This window comes from Pristis pectinata, chromosome 10 (genome assembly GCF_009764475.1).
Source record: "Pristis pectinata isolate sPriPec2 chromosome 10, sPriPec2.1.pri, whole genome shotgun sequence".
Taxonomy (NCBI): domain Eukaryota; kingdom Metazoa; phylum Chordata; class Chondrichthyes; order Rhinopristiformes; family Pristidae; genus Pristis; species Pristis pectinata.
In genome coordinates this window covers 49,642,113-49,664,077 of record NC_067414.1, presented here as the reverse complement: position 1 = coordinate 49,664,077, position 21,965 = coordinate 49,642,113, and the positions used below count along the sequence as shown (strand labels likewise).

The window sequence follows — 21,965 nt, the reverse complement described above, 5'->3', positions numbered from 1 at the left end:
AGATCCATAAAGATGCTATTTGGTCTCGGGTATCTCAGGACAAAGAGCTGGTGAGTTTGACTGGAAGAGGAGAGGGTAAATAAAGAAACACATTTAAGGCTTTTGCATAGGGATTTTTTTTAGAAAAAACTTGGACACATAAGAGTGCCCTATAATGTTGGGACAGGTAAGTGCCTGCAGAAGACCAGAATGGGATTTTGGATGATTGAATACTTGGGATTATATTTACGGCAATGGTTGTGTCATTGAGTAAGAACAAAAATGCGTCCTCAGACTCTGGTCCTGTTTGGATTGGCTGTGCTCAGGCCAGATCATATTTTAATTTTATACTTGAGCATATCACCACTATACAATATTAATAAAGTGTGTACCCTATACCAAACCATCTAGCATCTTGTGGTTACTGTGAGTAAGTGCTGTGAAGAATGAAGGAAGAAGATCAGCTCATTCTATATCAAGAAGGAGAGGCCATATTGGTCAGGTCTCCCAGAGTAGTATGGGAACTCACTCTTGGTGCAAGGTTGCAGAAGGTCTGCTCAATGCTTTTACTCAAGGAAAATGATTACCAGAAAGAAAAGGGCAGTATTATGACGGAATCAAGTTTTTCCTTCATTTCTGGGCCCCAATCTGAAGAGGAAACTATTTGGGTTCAGAATGGAATTTGTACATTGCATTTCTGCTGCAAAATATAACTTAATGAAATAAAAGGGAAAATGCTGTAATAGTTAGCAGATCAGGCAGCTTCTGTAGAAAGAGAAACAGTTAATATTTCGGGTCAATGATCTTTCAACATATAGCTTTATTGAGCTTACTGTTCTGACAAGGTATATTTAGCAGTAATGTAGTGTTGGGAGAGACAAGCCCTCAGTTTCTTGCTTTACTAGTTCCCATGATCAAGTGTATCACCCAAGATGCTCATGAAGTTTATAATTTTAAAAATGAGCAAAATTAAAATTGCAGTCCTTCTGCACTGTGTGGTCTATGGATTTTCTTTTGTATTTTTGTCAGTTTTGCTGGTGTGGCTCTAGGATATGAAAATTCATACTGTGTTTAAGTAGCACATTTCTAGTGCATTTAATTATAAAGTACTCTCATGCTATCTCCAGTAATCAAAGACACCTCTGATGTGGATTGTACTTCCATGTGTTTAGACACCTAAATGTCATTTTTCTTCCTGTTCTTGAGCAAAGTGTACACATAACACAGCATTATCGTAGTAAAGTTCAAACAGCTTGAGGTCAGTGCTTAAAATGTCACAGAAGTGCAGCAATTTCTCCTGATGAATCTATTGTAAATAGTTGTATTTTGTTCCCCTTTATGATTTACAAGTGTCATATACTTTATTTCCATTATATAACAAATTGAAAACGCAAAATGAAATATTGGCTGCACAGATTTAAAGAAAAAGAAAACATGTTTGTCCCTTTAGCAAATACTTAATCTTTTAAGGACATAATTTGTAATTCATGCAATACGATGCACACTGCTTTCTCAAACAAGTTAAAGACTGCTGCTAATGGCTCTGCATAAGTTGTCTACTTGGTGCCCTCTGGGACAGAAAAACAGGCAGAAAGAGGGCAAAAAAATTTCCCCATCGTAATGCGGCTATTTGATGCTCAAATGGCAGATAAGTTCTGCAGGATTTGACTATGGCAATCCTAATGAAAACATGGACCTTATAGCAACACATTGTCCTCTACACAAATTTGAAAGGTGGCATTAGGCATTACGGGGATAACTATTCCCTTCTTCAAGAACATGAGGCTGGTTAACTAAAATGTTTCTCCAAATCAGCCATATGAGTGAAGAAGTGTGACACTGTAGGTATTGGCAACCTCTGCTCTTTACTCAATTGAGCAGAGGTTGCCAATACCTACAGCAGAACTGGATGAGTTGCAAAAATTAACCACACATTAATGAAGAGTGTAAGGATTCAATATGCCATGAAACAATGCCCATCCATTGCCTATCATCTTGTGTGTCCTCTCCTGGCCTTTACAAAATGACAGGTGAAATATGGAGTCAAAAGGAAGGGAACATGGCCATCTATACATATCTGATATAAAGTCTCACATCATCACAGTCTTCCTGTTTGCTTATCTTGGCTTTCTGTTGATGCACTTTTTGTACCACATTCTCGTGATGCAGTTGCTGATATAGGGATCTGTAATGTGTTTGCCTATGGTTGCAAAATGGATGACCTTGACCCTGAGGTAAATCTTCATTTTTGCTTCTGCTTACTGAGCTGGTGTTACACTGTGCATCATTAAAAGAAGATACCTCTTCCTTCACAAGACATAATGCAATCCTATCCTCATTATGGAACATGGGATGCAATTCTGAGAAAAATATCTTGGGATCCACTGTTATTTGAGAATATTTTGTTATTAGTTGTGTGGTTATATTTCATGGCAATTACTCTGTACCCAATCTTGAAATTTTATGTGGAAGCTTGTCAACAAAATTTATAGATGAGTAGAACATCCTAATTGCACAGAGACATTATCTAAAATATACATATGTACTATTGAATGCCAATAACGTACACTAGGAAACAACTGAAAGAGCCTTGGCTGGTTGTGTTATTGGTTGAGATATTTGCTACAAGGCAGTTGTTGTTTAATTCCAATGCACATAACCCCAAGGGTGACATCGTTACAATTCACAGGAGTGAATAACACTTACTCGTTAGTAGCACCAGGTGGTGCTCCAGAAGTTGTTTAATGAGGCACATAAAATTCTACCTGAACAGTACCCTTGCAGGATAAACAATCTCTCTCATCAAACTCGCATATTTTGTAGAATTAATGAAATTTACGTCACAGAAAGCCATTCAGCCATGCTGACCAGAAGTAAAAACTATTTTGCTCACTGCCATTTCTCCATATTCTAGATGTGGCCAGCCTGGTGCTTTATATGGTTCTAATATTCTGTACATTGGCCAATGAAGGCAAGTATCCTGTGTACATTATTAACTGCCTTTTCAGCCTGTCCAGCTACCTTTAGGGACCTGCTACATGCACCAAGATCCCTCAGTTCCTTTGCACTGCAGTGACCTAACATTTATTGTGCATTCTTCTGCTCCAAAATGCATGACCTCATACTTCTCCAGAATGACTTTCACAAGCCAGTTTTGTGCCCACCTAACTAATCTACTGATATTTTCCAGTAACTTAGAACTTTCCTCCTCACTGTCAACCAATTTTGGTATCATCTGCAAGCTTACTAATATTTAAGTCCAAACCATTAATACAGAACAGTATGGCAAAGGAAAAGGCCCATCAGCCCACAATGTTGTGCCAAACTAATTAAACTAGTCATTAAACATCCAACTAAATTAATCCCTTCTGCCTTCACAAGGCAAGATAAGATAAGACATTTATTTATTAGTCACATGTACATCGAAACACACAGTGAAATGCGTCTTTTTGTGTTAGTGAGAATGTGCTGAGGGCAGCCTGCAAGTGTCGCCACTCTTCCAGCACCAACATAGCATGGTCACAGCTCCTAACCTGTACATCTTTGGAATGTGGGAGGAAACCGGAGCACCTGGAGGAAACCCACGCAGACACAGGGAGAAAATACAAACTCAAATGTCCATATCCCGCTATTCTCTGCACATTCATGTGCCTATCTAAGAGTCTCTTAAATGCCTCTATCATATTTGCCTCCGCCACCACCCATGGCAGCACATTCAGGGTGCCCACCACTCTCTGTATGTAAAAAAAAACTTGCCCTGCACATCTCCTTTGAATTTACCCCTCTCACCTTAAATACATACCCTCTAGTATTAGACATTTCAATCCTGGGGAAAAGATACCAGCTGTCTACTCTATCTATGCCTCTCATAATCTTATAAACTTCTATCAGGTCTCCCCTCAACCTCCACCACTCCAGAGAAAACAGCCTAAGTTTGTCCAACTTCTCCTTATAGCACATGCACTCTAATCTAGGCAGCATCCTGGTAAACCTCTTCTGCACCCTCTCCAAAGCCTCCACCATCTTCCCATAATGAGGAGACCAGAATCGAAAGCAATACTCCAGATGCAACCTAACCAGAGATTTATAAAGCTGCAACATAACTTCCCGACTCTTGAACTGAATGCCTCGACTAATAAAGCCAAGCATGCCATATGCCTTCTTCACCATCCTATCAACCTGTGCAGCCACTTTCAGGGACCTATGGGCTTGGACCCCTAGATCCCTCTGTATATCAACACTTTTAGGGGTTGTGCCATTAACTGTGTACTATTCCTCTACATTTGATTTCCCAAAGTGCAACACCTCACACTTGCCCAGATTAAATTCCATATGCAATTTCTTCACCCATATCTGCAACTGATCTCTAACCTGCTGCATCCTTTGGCAATCAGTATAAATGGATTTGAAAGGCTCTGAATTCAAACTTATGACAAATGCAGCAACTCACTGTTGGGAAGAACTTAAAATTTAGCCACTGCTGTTTCCAGGATTACTGTTTTGATGCTGTCTGTCTTGCAGCCAGCTGCTTTAATACCACTTATTTGGTTAATGCATGAAGATTGTCCAGACTTCTTTACTTCATTGCTTCAGCCAACATGGTTCCCCATGAAAATCATGTGGGAATTCTATTTTAATTAAATCCAGGAGAAAGATTGGATTCCAAGCTCAGAGCTATGAATCTTTTCAGAGTTAAAACACATATGAGTCTTTCAGGTTTCTTGTGATATAATTTAACATAAATAATTTCATATATTAGAATGAAAATTGTCATTTTATTATTATCTATAAGATTTTCAACTTCACAGAAGAATATTGTGAAATGCTAACTGTGAAACTTTAGAATCATTTTATTCTTTATTGCAATCAGGCAACATAAAGATTATGTATCAATCGTAGTACAGTTATGATTCTTAAAGTATTCCAAAAGAAGATTGCGTATCCCGGATGAAATGAGGTCAGGATTTGCAACAATATTTTCCAGCAGGTTCCGACCTTCTGCTCTCCCTTTTTCTGAGCACATGGTCCTCCTCCACACTTTCAATAACCAGCCACCTAAGTATAAAATGAATATACTCCTAGTATGAAACTTGATTTTATTTAAATGAAGCAATTAAGTGTGATAAAACACTACTTTACATAAATTAAAAATGTTTACGAAGTAGAGAAATTTCTTCTAAAGATATGAATTAATTTAACTGCTGGAAGGAAAACAATATTTGATGTTACATTGTGCTTCAAATTGTATCACACTGCCCTTTCATTTCTTGAATGTTCTTCTGGGTTTTCTTCTCTGCTTATGAACACTTGACAAAATAACATCTCAGCTTCTAGTCAAGTGAGCCATAACACAAAAACATCCATAATTTAAAGTAATGTGACAATCATAATGTGGCTAATGTAGATATAGTTATGGGACCATATATGAATTCATACAGAAGCAGTAGATGGTGCTCTTCTGATTTTAGAATTAAGATGCCTAAATATCTTTTGCAAAATAATTACCCCAAATATTCAAAGAAAAGTGATCCATTCTCAACATTTGCAATGCAATCAGTTTAGTGAACATGCATAAATATGACTAATGATCAGTCAAAAATAAAACATATCCCTGGTAAGATAACATATACCAGTAAGATATAACATGAATTTCTCATTCATGGATATCCTGATTGTGAGGATTGATTTAGGAAGAAGACAATAAAAGGATTAGTTAATATCCTTCAACGTTTACAATGAATTATCTTCTAAAAATAGCAGCTTTTAATTAAAGTTCTTATGATGTCCGGGTTTATACAAAAATAAAGAAAATGACTGAGTATTCTGAGTTGCTGTTTCATTTCTTTGCTCTTCTTCAAGTAACCACTAAGGGGCATTGCAACATCAGAAGAAGTGATTTAATCTTACTTTTAATCCTTTGTTATTTGATATTTCAGCTAGAAGTATTTCAAACTAATTGGGAGTGTCCAAATTTCTATTCTTGATCTTCAAGAAATAAAAATTACTCAGACAGACCTTCCATTTATTAATTTTTGGAAAATGTTACTGTAATGTGCCCAGCAATGCACAAGGCAAAACACAAATGACCAATTTATGTGGCATGTCAAATTGTTCATACTATGAGCTACTCAAACAAGACATTTTCAATGAAATGTTTTCGGATTGTCAATTTCTTAATAAATATGTCAAAAATCATTGCACTAAGCTAATGATTTAACAATGCATGTATACATCAGATTTCTAAGCTAGAAAATAGCTATATATTACTTTTTGCTAAAGCTTTTAATGTATTATCCAATTGTGTTTTTCTTAAAACCATTTCCTAAACAACAATGTGCCAAAACTATCATAGATCCGTTTTATGAATCTATTATTTAATAAGCAATTGAATATTAAATGCTGAACCATCAAAGCATAATGTCCTCTTTGGGGTCAAAAGAGAGTAACCCAGGCAACACCCTCATTAACCTATCAACCAATGGATTCATGTTGAGTTTATCCCCATGACTATTCTGTTAATCCTATCCATCCTTCCCACCACCCCCCACCTCCCAGTACAACTTAAAAATTTATTTCTTTTCTCTCATTCCCATTTCTGATAAAGTCCTCGACCTGAAATAATAACTTTGTTTCTTTTTCCACAGACGCTGCTTGATCTGCTTAGTGTTTCCAGTATTTTTTAGTTCTAGCAAGCAGCCGGTCAATCTTTATCCACCCACCTGTCAATTTGTTTCCTTTCTGTAAAATGTCAAGAGCAACCAAGGCCCTGTTCTGCTCTTTACTCAGGTCAGGAATAGATGGTGCCTTATCTCCAGCTAACAGCATCCGTTGAGGCAGAAATACTTGAAAGGTATTGGTTTGATTGAAATTTGTTGGAAAATGAGTAGCAGCAATAAATTCTACTGCATTGGCCCAGCTGACACCAAACTGTGCTTCGGGAGCTGAAATGTACGCCAATCTGTAAAAGCAAACAAAAATACAATAAAACATGCAAACCAAATCAAATTTATTGAATTTCTACTGCAATTGTTTTCTATTTGATTATGATTGATTTTTGTTTAGGAAGTGTAAAGGACAGAGAACATGTAGGATAGAAATATTGATCATCAGAAAATCTCTAGGGCTGATCAAATGGGGGAGGAAAACACAGAACATCAATCCTGCTTGAAGCAAGTTCTGCTGCCTCACCACTGAAAATATCTAAAAATCACAAATCTTGGCTGGCTCCAGGCCATAAGCACATTCCACATGTGGAACAATTCCCATGCACATGTAGACATATCTAGAAATTCTTTGGAGCTAGCTGGATTCTCTGACACTTTGTGAATGTATCTGTAACACTGATGACATGGGAACAAAATGCAGGTCTTTGAGGGTGCTGACAAGTTGGCCAACGCAGTAGCAATTACAAGAAGGGAAAGTCCTCCCATCTGGGGGGGTGGGGGAATTGATGACAGTAATAGGGGAGGGGAGGGGAGGGGGAAGGTTGGAGACAGCTGCAGGAGGGTGATAAGGAACACAAAGGGCTGACAGTGCTGGAATCTGATGATAATGGGAACCATTAGGGGAAAGGTGACCAGCAGATGGAACCAGATAGGGGAGGTCACTGTGGGTGAACTGTATGTGTAGTGGGTGGATGGAACAAGGACGGAGAGGAAAATGAAAGTGGGTGATGGGGTGGTTGGAGGGGGTGCTTGGGAAAGGGGACAAAGATGGGACAACCAGTGGAGTGTTGGAAAGACAGAGGGGGAGGGTTACTTAAATCAGGTTGGAGATACCCAGGTGGAATATGAGGTGTTGTTCCTCTAGTTTTCACAGGGCCTCATCCTGGCAGTGAACAAGGCCGAGGATGGACAAGTCAATGTGAGGATGGGAAGGGGAATTGAAATGGGAGCTCAGGATGGCCATTGTGGACAGAGCGTAGGTGCTCTGCAAAACGGTTGCTCAGTCTGTGCTTGGTCTCGCCGATGGAGTGTCCCCTCCTCCCACCTCACTCCATCTGCTTCTCATTTTTTTCCTCTCTTTGTCTGCCTCCATCTATCATCCACCTGCCACAGTCTCCCAACTACACCACCCACCCACCCCCCACCAACCACCCTCCCCTACCTGGTGCAACCTGACAGTCATCTTTCACTCCTCCTCAGTCCACCAATCACCTCGGGCTCCTGTCTCACCACTTCCCCTCTCCTCTTTGTACTGGTCATCTCCCTTCTCCACTCTCAGTCTTGATGCAGGGTTTTGACCCAAAACATCCACAATTCCTTTCTCCCACACAGATGCTGCTCGACCTGCTGAGTTCCTCCAGCAGATTGCTTGTTGTTCCAGATTCCAGCATCTGCAGTCTCTTGTGTCTCAACAATTAAACTTTTCACTGGTCTGGAATATTTTCTGTGCCCCTCTGTGCTGCTCTCCAGCAAGTGTATGGCGGAACGAGCAGGGGAAGATTTTATATTCAATGTGTGATACTGACTCAAAGTCTGAGTATCCTAGTTGTCAGTATCCAGGTTTGGCTTTCAAATCACTTGAGGTTAATCAGGATCAGAACAGGAGGGCTAGTCCGTATGTCTCCTTTAAGTTTACAACTACCCTACACATGTTTTCCATAGCAATACCTGATGTAACTGAAGACAGCCACATATTGACTTTCAAACACTACATGCCTATAAGATGCATGTCTTGCCACTATTTTGCTGCCATGTGTTCAAGCACTTTACTAAACAAGGAAAATGCCTGAGAATACTGAGGAGACCATTTTTAATGCCTCATGATTGACCAAATCCAAGAGCTTTCAAGTACGCACATAATCCTATTCCTTTGAGTAGTTGGAAAATTGATCTGCGATACATCTATATAATGTCCCTATCCTGTACACATTCCTTCCTCTGTGAGAGCAGATGACAAGAAGTCTGCATAGTTGCCAGGAATGAAGTTTTATCTTGTAGAAAATAGAATGGGCAGATCCTTGCAAGACTTGAAATTGACATGATTGACAGGTGCTCCTCTAATTGTATATTAAATTTATTACACTTCATACAAATTCTGATATACAGCTGACAGTCACATTTTGGATGGCTGCAGCAAGAAAGGAGCCTTCCTGAATAGATCTGAACCTGAGCAGGCACAGAACAGTCTCTCAATTGCCTTTGAAGTAACACCATGAATAATGGAGATCAAGCAAATTTCATTGCACACGGCCAAGCACAGTGCAATCATCTGCTGCACAGGACCACCACCTTCCCATAACAACAACAGCTTACATTTAGATAGTACCCTTAAAATGGTAAAACGTCACAAAGGAGCACTAACAAAATTTGACATTCAACCACAGAAAGAGATGCTGGCTTTGGTTCACCCCCATAAACTCCAGCCCCTACATAGCCATCGACTCCATCCATTTCTCTGTGAACAAACTGTTTGTAATCTTTGATCCCAAGTTGAGCTTTGATCACCACATTGCTGAGTTTGCTTGCTTGCACCTCTGTAGTGTTGTCCAACTCCAATCCTGCCTCAACTCATCCACTGCTGTAATCCCCTTTCATGTCCCTATTCCAATAATTGGCTTCCATTGTCTACTTTGCACAAGCTCTAAGTCATTCAAGCCCTGTGGCCCGTCCTAAACTGCACCAAGCACTTTGTTCTAATAACAACTTCCATTTATGCAGCACCAATAATATAGCAGAAACACTGTAGAGTGCTTCATAGGTATGTTATTAAACAAAAAGTGACATTGAACCTCATCAGAGGCAACTTATCTAAAGCTAGGTTGAAGATATAGGTTTTCAGAAGCATCCTTAAGGATGAAAGATAGATGGAAGGATGCAATAGGGAAGGAATTCCAGATCTTACACCCATGTCAGCCGAAGGGTAGACTGCCAGTGATGGAGTGATAAATTTAGTGGGGAGCAGGACAGAACAGGACGGGTGCAGATATATTGGAGAATTATAGATCTGGGGGAGACTGCTTGTATAGGGAATAATGAGGGCCTGGAGGGCTTGGAAAATAAGATTGGAAGTTTTAAAATTGGGAGCTGGTGCAGAACAGCAAGCACAATGCAGATCCATCAGCGAAATTTGATGAAAGTTAGAATGCAATACTTAAAGCTAGAAAAAATACCATCGTGTTGATAGGAAGAAGAAAGTTGAATAGGAAGATAAAATAAGGGAAATAGTTAAATAAACCTATCAGAAAATTTTGGAAGTGCAGTTTCAATTGATGCTACATGTGCTATCCACAGACGTTGCCAGATATTATCCTCTTCTGATGACATGATGGGTAACAGATTGATTTGGCGAAGCTCCTTTGCTTTTTTCAGTAACTGTTGAATAAATAAATAAACAAATACATGAATGCCAGGTTTTATGGTTTCATTTTTGCAAAATTAATTCACAGAATTAATCCATTGCTGACAAGGCTCCAAATGAACTGGCTTATTATGCCATTTCACAGGATAGTTAACAATTAACCTTATAGCTAGGGGTCTGGTGTTACCTACAGCCCATGCTTGATAAAAATGACAGGTTTTCTTCTTTGAAGGACATTGGCAAATCAGATTTCTTTTATTACTATCAATAGTTTCAGTGGGATTTTATTGTATTAAGCTTAAATTGCAGCCAGTTTGTTGAAAGCCACAATTAAGGATATGTAACTGTTGTCTTTTTAGGGCAGCCTGTTAGTCTTAAAAGGGAAAGCACATTGGCTGCAAACAGCAGGAATAACTGAAATAACTTGCAGTTTTGGAAGCAATAGATAGGACACCCAGATTCTCTGATGCAGCTAGTTTAGGCAGTCACTGTTGAGTGTTGGCAAGGAATCCTCACAGACAGTAGCACACTGTGTAATGAAATGATCTGTATGAATGGTATGCAAGACAGGTTTTCCACTGTACCTTGGTACAAGTGACAATAATAAACCAATTTCAATTCCAAAGATAGTGAGAAGAGAGGACCAAGGAAGTGTCTCCATACAGTTATTGATATAAGAATCCTGCTCTTCACCTAAGATACTCTCTCTCACACCTGTATCAGCTACAGTCCATGACTCATAACACTCTGCATCCACTTCTCCTCATTCTCCTGCAGTCACTCCATCACACTTCAATCCAATTCTTTCCCCTACTTGCCACTTCACAAGGTTCACTCTTCCCACCCTTAGCACAATTGCATCCTTAATATTTTCCACACAATATATGAACAGGCTCAGATCGCAGTGGTTGCAGGCCAAAGAGAAGAAGAGATTGAAGTGAACAGCATATGAACGTCGATCAGTTGTCCCCAAGAGATTAACAAAGCCACCAACTGCACATTCCATTTATTCTTAAAGAAAAAGTTTGCAAACAATGTTAAGCGAGCAGTTGGAATGGCCAAGCCCCTCCTCCCACTAAAGGAGGATGAGATCAATGACAAGGGAAGAGGATTAGGCATTGCAATGGGCAGTAGGTTGAGATGGGGAATAGGAGTCCTTAAAACTTACCTCCTTTTCCCTTTTCATTTATATCTCCCAGTACATATTCAGCATGACAAACTACTACTGCTTTCAGCTGCCTGTTGTGAAACCAAACAGGGTGTTCACCTAGAATGGAAAGCCTTTGTTTCTTAACTGGTATAGCAGTGAGCAAGGAACTACAAGACTTCTAACCTATAAGGAGAAAATGAGCCCATGGTGTGCTGGGCAAGCCAACTCCACAAAATGATGTAAAACTAGTACCAACTCATTTTTTAATATTATAAGGTGGGTTTTTACTACTTCTGGCATGCTCCCTGGGTATGTATGAACAACCAATCTAACATGCATCTAATGGGACAGGTAAAAATGCTTCCCACTTTCCTGACTACTCAGGCACTCATTTCATGTTCAAGAAACACACACAATGAGATACAATCTACAGGGCATGTTCTTTCTGAATAGTATGTAATGTTATCAAATTTCCAGCCATTCCTGTTACTTATAGGTGCCACAGTAAGTATATGAATATGTGCAATATTCCAATACCTTGTAAAATCAGCATACCTGAAAGAATGTTGTCCATTTAGCCATCATCTCAGGGTTCAGTACATGACAGTCAGCTGCAGTGTAGCAAAAATTATCCACATGTTCTTCAGGTGGCAATATTTTTATTTCAAATGGCCAGTCCTCAAAGAAGCCTGCTTCAACCGCTCCCAGAAAGGGTATTGTAGCCAGATAGTAATTCATGCCTAATACAAAAGTATATACCAAATTATATAATGCTCCTAAGATCATTATGGTCAATTAAACCTGAAAAGTATTCAGGTTAGTCGTCAGTATCCACTACCCCATACCCAGGTAATATACTGTAAGTCTTGGGAACGCTTCCTAATTTTTACAACAAAAAAAATCTACTCAAGTCCAATCAGATTTCTTTCCGAAACTTATTTGCACTGACTGACTTTTCAGTTCACTGATGTAATTTCCCTTCCCATTTGACTTCAGAGAGATGTTTTCTCCCTCCCATCACTTTACTAAGATATTCTTCCCATCCATTATCTTGGAGACATCCACCCTCTATCTCTCTACAGTTACTTAACATAGGTAATTTGTTCAATTAGTACATGGAGAAATCTTCCCTTCCTATTGGTTTCTGCTGCAGCCACTGCCTAATGTTGTTTCAATGCTATTATAATCTATGTCATGTGGATAGGAATTCCTGATCTGTTGTAAGACCATGCATTCCAGCTTTCAGTCTGCAGTAGTCCCCTTCTGATGTGAAACAGCAGTAGTAGGAAACAATTAGAGCTGGGACCACTGACAAAAAGAACAAAGGTGGTACTCACTGCAGCATAGTGTGTGGGTGGTAACAAGATTGAATATGAAACATGGAGCATTTCAACCACTCTTGAAGCCAATGTATTTATGTGAGTTATCAGTTAAGTTTCTGATCAATGGTGGCTCACAGGGTGCTAATGCTGAGGAGGTTGGCAGACAGAATGGTGTTAAATGTCAAGTGGAGGTAGTTATACTCTTATTTGTTGGAGATGAACCTTACTTGGCACTTGTGTACAATGTAATTACAAGTAATTATCTTAGCCTTTTTGCACAAATATTTTTCATGTACTCAGCACTTCTGTCTGAAAATAGTTGCATACAGTAATAATGGGCTAGGCTCCACTATCTTTGAGGGTGTTCATGCAGCTGTGCTGGATTGGTAGTTGTTTAATTGTCCACTGTCATTCACAGCTGGATGTGGCAGATCTGCAGAGTTTTGATCTGATCTCCACGGATCCAGAAGCTGCTTTTTCTCCACGGATGCTGCCTGGCCTGCTGAGTTCCTACAACATCATTGTATTTTTCATCTAGATTCCAGCATCTGCAGTCCTTTGTTTCTCTTTGATCTGATCAGTTGCTTGCAGGCTTCCAGTATACAGTATGCTGTTTCTGACATTTAACACACACTGTTAGGGATTATACTGGAGTTATGAAATTATGGATAGCAGATATTAATTAAAATGAGAACCCGTCTTCAGGAAATAAAACCTGTTCACAATTTAACTTCAACTGATACTGTAGGGCTATTGAAACCAATCATTGGGTGTGGGACATTCTGATTCTGTCTAATTGAAACTACACAGGGGAAGACAAAAGATGAATGTTCATGTTAATTGGTGCCCATTGAAAGCTTCAGCCATCTCCTGTATTAACATATCATTAAAGGCATATCCTGCCACTTAATGCTCAGTTCAGGACAGGTCTGTTTTTGTCACTTAATATTCTGGCTAGTTGTATATTCAGGGAGCCATCCCTCAACACTGTAACAAAAGAGGTATACTTTGGGTGTCTGGAATTTGTGCTCAGAAGCTTTTGGAACAGACATCAGTGTTGAATATTCAAAGCGATTCTGCTAGTTGGGATGTGCTCCCATTGTAAGTATGTAACTCTGCAAATTTACCTGAAGATATTCAAAATGCTAAAGTTAAGTAGGTGATTCTAGCCATTGAAACTGTAGTCAATTATTTATTGTTCCCTTTGTGTTTAAACGGTATAAAACATTGTGTCAAGAGAGTGAAGTCCTCTTAGACTCTCTCTCCAGAAGATCTGCTGTGTGAATAAACTCAAATAACTATGGAGATAAATCTGGCATCTCTAAATGTTGGCAGTATGAAGAGCACAGTGTGATGTGTGAACACCTGGCAATGCCTTGCCAAGGTCAAGGCAGATGTAACCTTTCTACAGGAGTGTGGGCTACCACACCTCTGCAACTATCGGAGGTGGTGGCGATGGTGGTCCCAGGGATTGTCCACTTGGTCGGGGATAGTCATGCATCCGACCTGGGGATTCTGCTGCGGGGAGGCAACTTCACTATCACTGAAGTCAAGGAGGTGGTGTTGGGGTGGGGGGGCTCCTTGTGACTGACATAAAGTACCGTAACAATCCGCTCCAGCTAATCAATGTGTGCGCCTCGCCCGTGCTGAGTGAGTGGCTAGCTGTCCTCAAGCAGCTCCCACTGCTGCTGGCCATGTCCCTACCAGTTGTTCTGGCTGGTGACTTCATGTATCACAGCTTGGTACAGCAACTGCTCTGCCCAGGACCGCAAGAAACTGCAGAGAGTTGTGGACACAGCCCATCGCATCACGGACACCAGCCTCCCCTCCTTGGACTCTGTCTTTACCTCTCATTGTCTTGGTGTAGCAGCCAGCATAATCAAAGACCCCACCCACCCGGGACATTCTCTCTTCTCTCCTCTTCCATCGGGTAAAAGTTACAGGAGCCTGAGAGCATGTACCACCAGACTTAAAGACAGCTTCTACCCCACTGTGATGAGACTATTGAATGGTTCCCTTATACAGTGAGATGGACTATGACCTCATGACCTCACGATCTACCTTGTTGTGACCTTGCACCTTATTGCACTGCACTCTCTGTAGCTGTGACACTTTACTCAGTACTGTTATTGTTTTTACCTGTACTACATCAATGCACTCTGTACTAACTCAATGTAACTGCACTGTGTAATGAATTGACCTGTATGATCGGTATGCAAGACAAGTTTTTTACTATACCTCGGTACGAGTGACAATAATATACCAATACCAACTGCATTATTGTTGCGGCTGGACAATCCGGCAGTGCCAACAGGAAACTGGGCAGCAGCTCCAGACCCTGCAGGTGGAGCACAGCCACATACACTTGGACCAGAACGGACAGCTCAGTATGGTCCCGATAGACTTCCTCTTCACATCAAAGGCAGTCACTGTCAGATCCACTGACATGGCAAAGCTGCCTCCCTGCAGCAGAATCCCCAGGCCGGATGCATGACTATCATTCCCCCCCCAACTAAGTGGACAATCCCTGGGACCACTATCGCGACCGCCTCCGATGGTGTTCTCTGACCACTGCCTCCTTTGAACCTCCTGTCACCTACAGGAGGACCTGAAGGCAGGCAGGGTGATGTGGAAGTTGGATGTCATGCTGCTGACCCCAGAGAACATCAGGGAACTAAAGAGGAATTACACAGGTTGGAGAACTATAAAGTCCCTCTTTGACTCCCCGATTCACTGGTGGGAGGCAACCAAGGAGAACATCAAAAGGTTCTTCATCCTCAAAGGTGTTCAGAAAGCAAGAGAGAGTCAGAGGGAACTGTGCCCACTCCAGACAGACTTGCAGCAACTTCTCTTTCTACAGTTGAGGAGGTACTCCGAGAGGTGAACGGCCAGCAAGCTGCGCTCTTTGCCTCTGAATACTGAAAGATCATCTTCAGATCCAGAGTCCACTTTGTGGAACGGAATGAGACGTGCTCACGCTTCTTCTTCCAAAAGGTTTACAGGGGGAGCTCTGTGATCCACAGCCTTAAGGAAGAGGATGGCTCAGTAGCATCCTCACAGACAGATATACCGAGGATCTACAGACCCTTTTATGCCGGTCTGTATGACAGTAAGACCACAGACAGCACAGCCTCCCAAAATTTCTTGTCCTCTATCATGGAGGTGCTAGACGACAACAAGTGGGAGGGTCTGGATCAGCCACTGTCCTTGGAGGAGCTGACTGGCTCCATCCATTCCCTTGGCACGAGTAAAACTCCTGGCAGCGACGGCTTACCGGCAGAGTTGTACTCAGCTCTGTGGGACTGAATGGGCCTGGACCTTTTGGAAGAGTTAACACTATGCTTCTGGCTGGCAGAATATCAGACTCCATGAGGAAGGGCATCATTGCCCTCATCAACAAGCAGAAGGGAGAGAAGGAGGACATCAGGAATTGGAGACCCATTTCACTATTGAATATGGACTGTAAGATCCTGTCCAAGGCCATTGCCAACTGGGTCAATTCTGCTCTGGGACAGGTGATCCACCCAGACCACACCTGTGCTGTACGTGGCAGGAAAATCTCTGACAGCCTTGCGCTGCTCAGGAATACCATTGCTTATATGCAGGACAGAGGGGTGGATGCCTGCCTGGTCAGCTTGGATCAGGAGAAGGCCTTCGACAGGATATCACACATGTACATGTTGAACATGCTCTCCAAAATGGGTTTTGGGGAGGGAATCAGAAATTGGTTCAAACTGCTGCACACAGACATCTGTAATGCAGTCGAAATCAATGGGTGGGAGACAGATAGCTTCCCCATCAAGTCTAGAGCTGCGAACTGACTGTGGGTCCAAGCAGAAGACGGTGATGTCGTCACTGTACAGGGAAGTTTTGACTTGTGTGCCTCCACTGCCTGACAACGTCACCCCAGTTATACTCTCGTTCTTCCTGATGGACTCAGCAAAGGGTTTTATGATTAGCATCTCCGACCAGTTTGAGTTGGCATTGGGGTCGAGAGTCAACCGCAGGAAGAGCGAGGCCATGCTCTTTGGTTACTGGCCCGACTGATCCAATGTCCCCTTCGCCATCAGGTCCGACTACCTGAAGGTGCTGGGATCTGGTTTGGATGGGCTGAGGCATGGAACAAGAATTGGCTGGAGTGGATTGAGAAGGAAAAACAAAAACTGGGTTTGTAGAAACAGTGTTCTCTGTCAATAACTGGGAAGAAGTTGCTCATCAGGTGTGATATACTCTCAGCGCTGTTGTACCTGGCGCAGGTGTGGCCTGTTCCTTGCTCCTCTGCCTCGGGTTGTCTTCTCGTTTATCTGGGGGTCCAAGATGGAGCGAGTCCGATGGATCACGCTGCACGTCCCCTGAGAATGGGGGCAAAATTGTACCCAATGTTGCCCTCATCCTGATGACTACCTTCATCTGTGGCTGTATCAATCGGTGTGTGGACCAATGGTACCTTGGCACCAAGTGTCACTACGTGCTGAGATTCTACTTGTTCCTGATGTTGCGGAAGATAGGCCTGGCCCCGTAACCGCACAATGCCCCAGTCAGCTGAACATTGATGCATTACCTGTCCTTTGTGGAAGAGTTCTTCCAAGTAAACACTTTTGACCACAAGTCCATCAGACAGTGTTCAGTGCACAATGGACTTCAGACACTGTGGGACAGGGACACAATGGATTCTGTGGGTTTATATCTGGTGCAAACGGTCCGAACCATATGGTAGAATGCCTCATCACCAGATATGACCTACAAGCTCAAAGACCTCGCTTGGCTGGCAGTGAGAGGTGCCCTCCCAGTCAGAGCTTTCCTCTACAGACGACATATCACCCCCAATGCATGCTGCCCCCAGGACGGCTGTGGTGGGGAAGAGATAGACACCCACATCTTTGCAGACTGTGGATTTGCTAAGAGTGTGTGGAGAAGGATGCAAAGGTCCATGTCTCAGTTCATCCCCAGCAATTGCATAACAGAGCACTCTCTGATCTATGGGCTGTTCCCGGGGACACACATTGAGACAGACATCAACTGCTGCTGGAAGGTCATCAACTTGGTGAAGGACATCCTATGGTCTGCCCGAAACTTGTTAGTCTTCCAGCACAGCGAGATATCCGTAAGGGAATGCTGCAGTCTGGCACATTCCAGGCTGCAGGAGTATGTACTGAGACATGCACTGAAGGTTGGTGCAGCCAATGCTAAGTCTCTGTGGGGAAGTCCACAGTATAGGCCCTTTCTGCTACCGCAAATGGAGGGGCAGATATGGGAGGGGAAACCCCTCAAACAATGAAGGGGGTATCACCTCAGGGAGCCAGATGAGTGGCAATAGTGCTATGTTTGTTTGTGTGGGTTTTTTTCCTCTTTAAAGTTTTACATTACTGAATTTAACAACCATGAATGTTAAGTTTTTTTTTAGGTTTTTTGCACTGTTTCTTCCTTTGTATATATCTTTTATTATGAATAAAGTTTATTTTTGAAATTAAAAAAAAGACTTCTATATCTCCCAGTTACAGGTTCCGTGTGGCTCAGTTTAGTCAGTCACATCACACACCTTGTCCTGTAATTGGAGCTTCATCAAAGTGCCACCACATAGTTAACTGCACTGACATTGACCCTGGCATAACATTCATCATTGAGCAAGTGTTGGTCTTTGACTCGATGGCACAGATATAATGAGGGAAATGCCACAAGATTACAGGTCGTGTTAAAATACAAATCCACTGCTCATGATGACCCACAATCCATCCCACTTAGCACAGCAGTTATGTCACCCAACACAATTGACCATTTCCTTTGTATGAATACAAGTCCTCTTCACCAGAGGGACTGTGTAGTAATCATTCCTGTGGACAGCAATTACATCAGCTACGTTGGTTAGGACAAGGTCTTGTAAGATTTTCCTATGCTGGTTGTCTCACCAATCTGCCGCAGACCCAGACTGGAAGCTGCTTTCCTTAGGAATTGGAGAGCCTGTTCACTAATGGTGCTACTGAAGCCACACTTTGCGATGTCCCAGTCTGAGAACATTCTGTGGCTTTGCTCACATTAGTGCTTCTTCCCAGTGATGTTCAACATGGAGAAGTACTGATTTGTCAGCTGAAGAAAGCTAGTAAATAGTACATATTCACCAGGAGGCTTCCTTACCTTTGTTTGGATTTATGCCATGAAACTTCCTGAAGTCTCAATGATCTTGTTGAGAATTCTCAGGTCCATTCCTTCCACTCTGTCTGGTGGGTTGTTTCTATCAGTGAGTGATGGAAGATTTGAGTGTAGGCTGAAAGTATGATCTTGAGCTATGGGGTAACACTCCCACTTTCTGCACAAATCCCCAGATGTTATTGAGAAGAACTTTACAGGCAGCAGGTTGTATTATCATCATGTCTGAATTCAACATCTGGGGTGAGGTTAATACCATAATGTTGATTTGGCTTTAATCATCATGCAATACGTGCTGCTCCTCAGGAACAAAAATATGCAGTATCCATTTCCACCTGTACACTGACAGTTCCATGCTCTACTTCAGCGCCTCTTTGGGTATCACTGGATCCAAACTGTATGGGTGTTTATCCAACAAATATTGGACCAATTGGAATTATACTGATACAACTGCTCTGAAGAGTTTAAAAGTAACAAGTTGCCTAAGTCATGGAATCATAGAGTCATACAGCATGTTCTTAACTAATTCTTGCAATGCAGCTACTCAGATTTATAAATTAAATTTTCAGTAATGTTTTATTGTGAAATCATCCGAGGGCTGTATCAGCATCACAGAATAATTAATTCTTCCATACACTTTTGCTAAAGCAGTCAATTGATATACGTTACTTACAAGACCACCAACTTCTTGTGGAGATGCACAGTGGGTCACCAAACTCTTGGCCACAGGATGATACATTGGATGGGTCTGCTAATCTACCTAGTATAATAAAGCAAATATTCAACGGCGTCATTAAGTGTTTCTAAGCAAATAAGCTTTAAAATAACTGAATAATCATACAAATGTTTGAGCTGATTCACTGAAAATGATAACAATAAAGCATCCACAATTTTTGAGACTTAGTTTTAAATAACTAAGTTGTTTCCTTACCTTGATCCCTGTGCAAAAGTCCCTGAATGGCTGGCCAGATAAACTCTACTTTGTAACCTTTTATTACAACGTGTACAGGAACTCCCTGTGTTACTGTCTCACGTTTCCCTCCTCCCTGTGAGTATCCCTTTTGACTATATGAAGAACTCTAGGCACATTGTCATCCAACAAATATGTACATTGGCATCTCAGAACAATGTATGATCATGTCATGCTTTACATTAGAAATTCTTATTTTGCCTGCACTATAATTTTGTTGCTCTGTCCCTGTAGCTGTGCTAGGGTTAATTGGGTTAGTTTACTAAAACTGCTGTATGCTATAGGAAACAGCATTAAATTTTCACGAAGTTGATTGAAAATATTTATCAATCTATTGTTTTACATAATTAGAGAAATTGCAAAGAACGTGAATTTGGCACAAGAGCACATGCAATTAATCTCATACCTGTAATAAACTGCCAGCCATGTTGCAGAGGCAGCCCCCATAACGCATTTCCTGTGTTGCTGGGTCCAAAACTACTCATGTACTTAGCTGTGACACTCAGAAGTATTTTATACATTCCCATTCGTTCGAGGTAATTCCAAGGATTGATAACAGTTTTGTTATGGGTGGTAATAAAACCACTCAGTGAATCAGGAACATCATCCCAAAGTGGTGGGTAATTATTATTTCCTCTCACTTTCTCCTGGCCACGTGCAGTAGTACAATTTGTCAGTAGTGAAGTAAGAAGCACAATGGCAAATGTTTCACAAGCTAAAATAAATCTTGCCATTTTAGATGGCTTCAGACAGACGTCTGAAATCCATTTATATATGCTCCAAGGTCTCCTCTGCAGACGTGGACATAGAGTTATCAGATAACCAAACTAGTTCACAAGTGTTTCATTTCCCAGCGATGGGAATAGGTTTCAGCCTAACTCATCTGAGAGCTTAATAAACAACAAATCAATTGACTCTATGCTATGACCTCCTAAAGAGACTTTCTAGGCTCAGTGCAAAACTAAGAAATCCATCTAAGAAATCTGAAGGAGGGTGAACATGTGCCAGTCTACATTGGGGAATCGGCAGTGGGGAGAGTCAGCAGTTTTAAACTCCTGGGTGTTAACATATCGGATGACCTGTCCTGGGCCCAGCACATAGATGCAATCACAAGAAAGCACGCCAGTCTCTTTACTATCTTAGGAGATTAAGCAGGTTTGGCTTGTCAATGAACACTCTAACAAACTTCTACAGATGTACTGTTGAAAGTGTCCTGACTGGTTGCTTCATGGTCTGGTACAGCATTTCAAATGTGCAGGAACGTAAGAAGTTGCAGAGAGTAGTGGACTCTGTTTAATACATCACGGGCACATCCCTCCCCATCATCGGTAGTATCTACAGGAGGTGCTGCCTCAAGAAGGCAACATCCATCGTCAAAGATCCCCACCATCCAGTCCAAGCCATCCTCTCACAGCTACCATTGGGCAGAGGGTACAGAAACCTGAAGCTCCACTTCACCAGGTTCAAGAACAGCTACTTCTCTTCAACCATTTGGTGCTTGAACCAACCGGTACAACGCTAATCACTAGAGTTTAGAAACACTATGACCACTTTGATCACTTTGCACTGAAATGGACTGTTCTTTTAAAATTCTATTTGTGTTCTTTCTTGTAAAAATTGTGTTTAATTTATGTATAATTTATGTTTTTCTTGTGAATGCTGCTTATATGATGCTAGGGGCCTGTGATGCTGGTGCGAGTAAGTTTTTCATTGCACCTGTACATACATGTACTTTGCATATGACAATAAACTTGACTTTGACTTTGATTTATTAAGACAAGAAAGTGCCATTAAGACAAAAATTCCAAAAGAGAATTTGTGCAAAGTATTTTTGATAAAGATATGTTAGAAAATTGATCAATTAGAGCTAAAAGCCTTTGCCACGTGATCCCTTGTTGCCAGCATGAAGATCATTGGGACATTTATTGTTCTTTCTCTCTAAAAATTGTTCCAAAAAATAAGCATATACAGAGTTTGACAGGTGTCAAAGGTTCAGTTTGCACATACGAGAAGGTAGTCTAATGACAGTTTAAGCGGATTGGTTTTACTGCAATATTTAAATTATTTTTCCTTCAATGTCTCATTCAAAAATGCACTA

At 41.3% G+C, this 21,965-nt stretch overlaps 1 protein-coding gene across 1 annotated transcript; it reads right to left on the bottom strand.

The window, feature by feature from the left end:
* Positions 1 to 4,861: 4,861 nt before the first annotated feature.
* On the bottom strand, positions 4,862 to 20,601 carry LOC127575207 (protein LEG1 homolog). The gene is made up of 6 exons (XM_052024911.1): positions 20,274 to 20,601; positions 19,571 to 19,657; positions 11,987 to 12,171; positions 10,159 to 10,295; positions 6,699 to 6,937; positions 4,862 to 5,034 (listed from the first exon to the last, which is right to left on the bottom strand). The coding sequence occupies exons 1-6, from the start codon at positions 20,599 to 20,601 to the stop codon at positions 4,862 to 4,864; spliced, it is 1,149 nt and encodes a 382-aa protein (XP_051880871.1).
* Between the last annotated feature and the right edge of the window lie 1,364 nt (positions 20,602 to 21,965).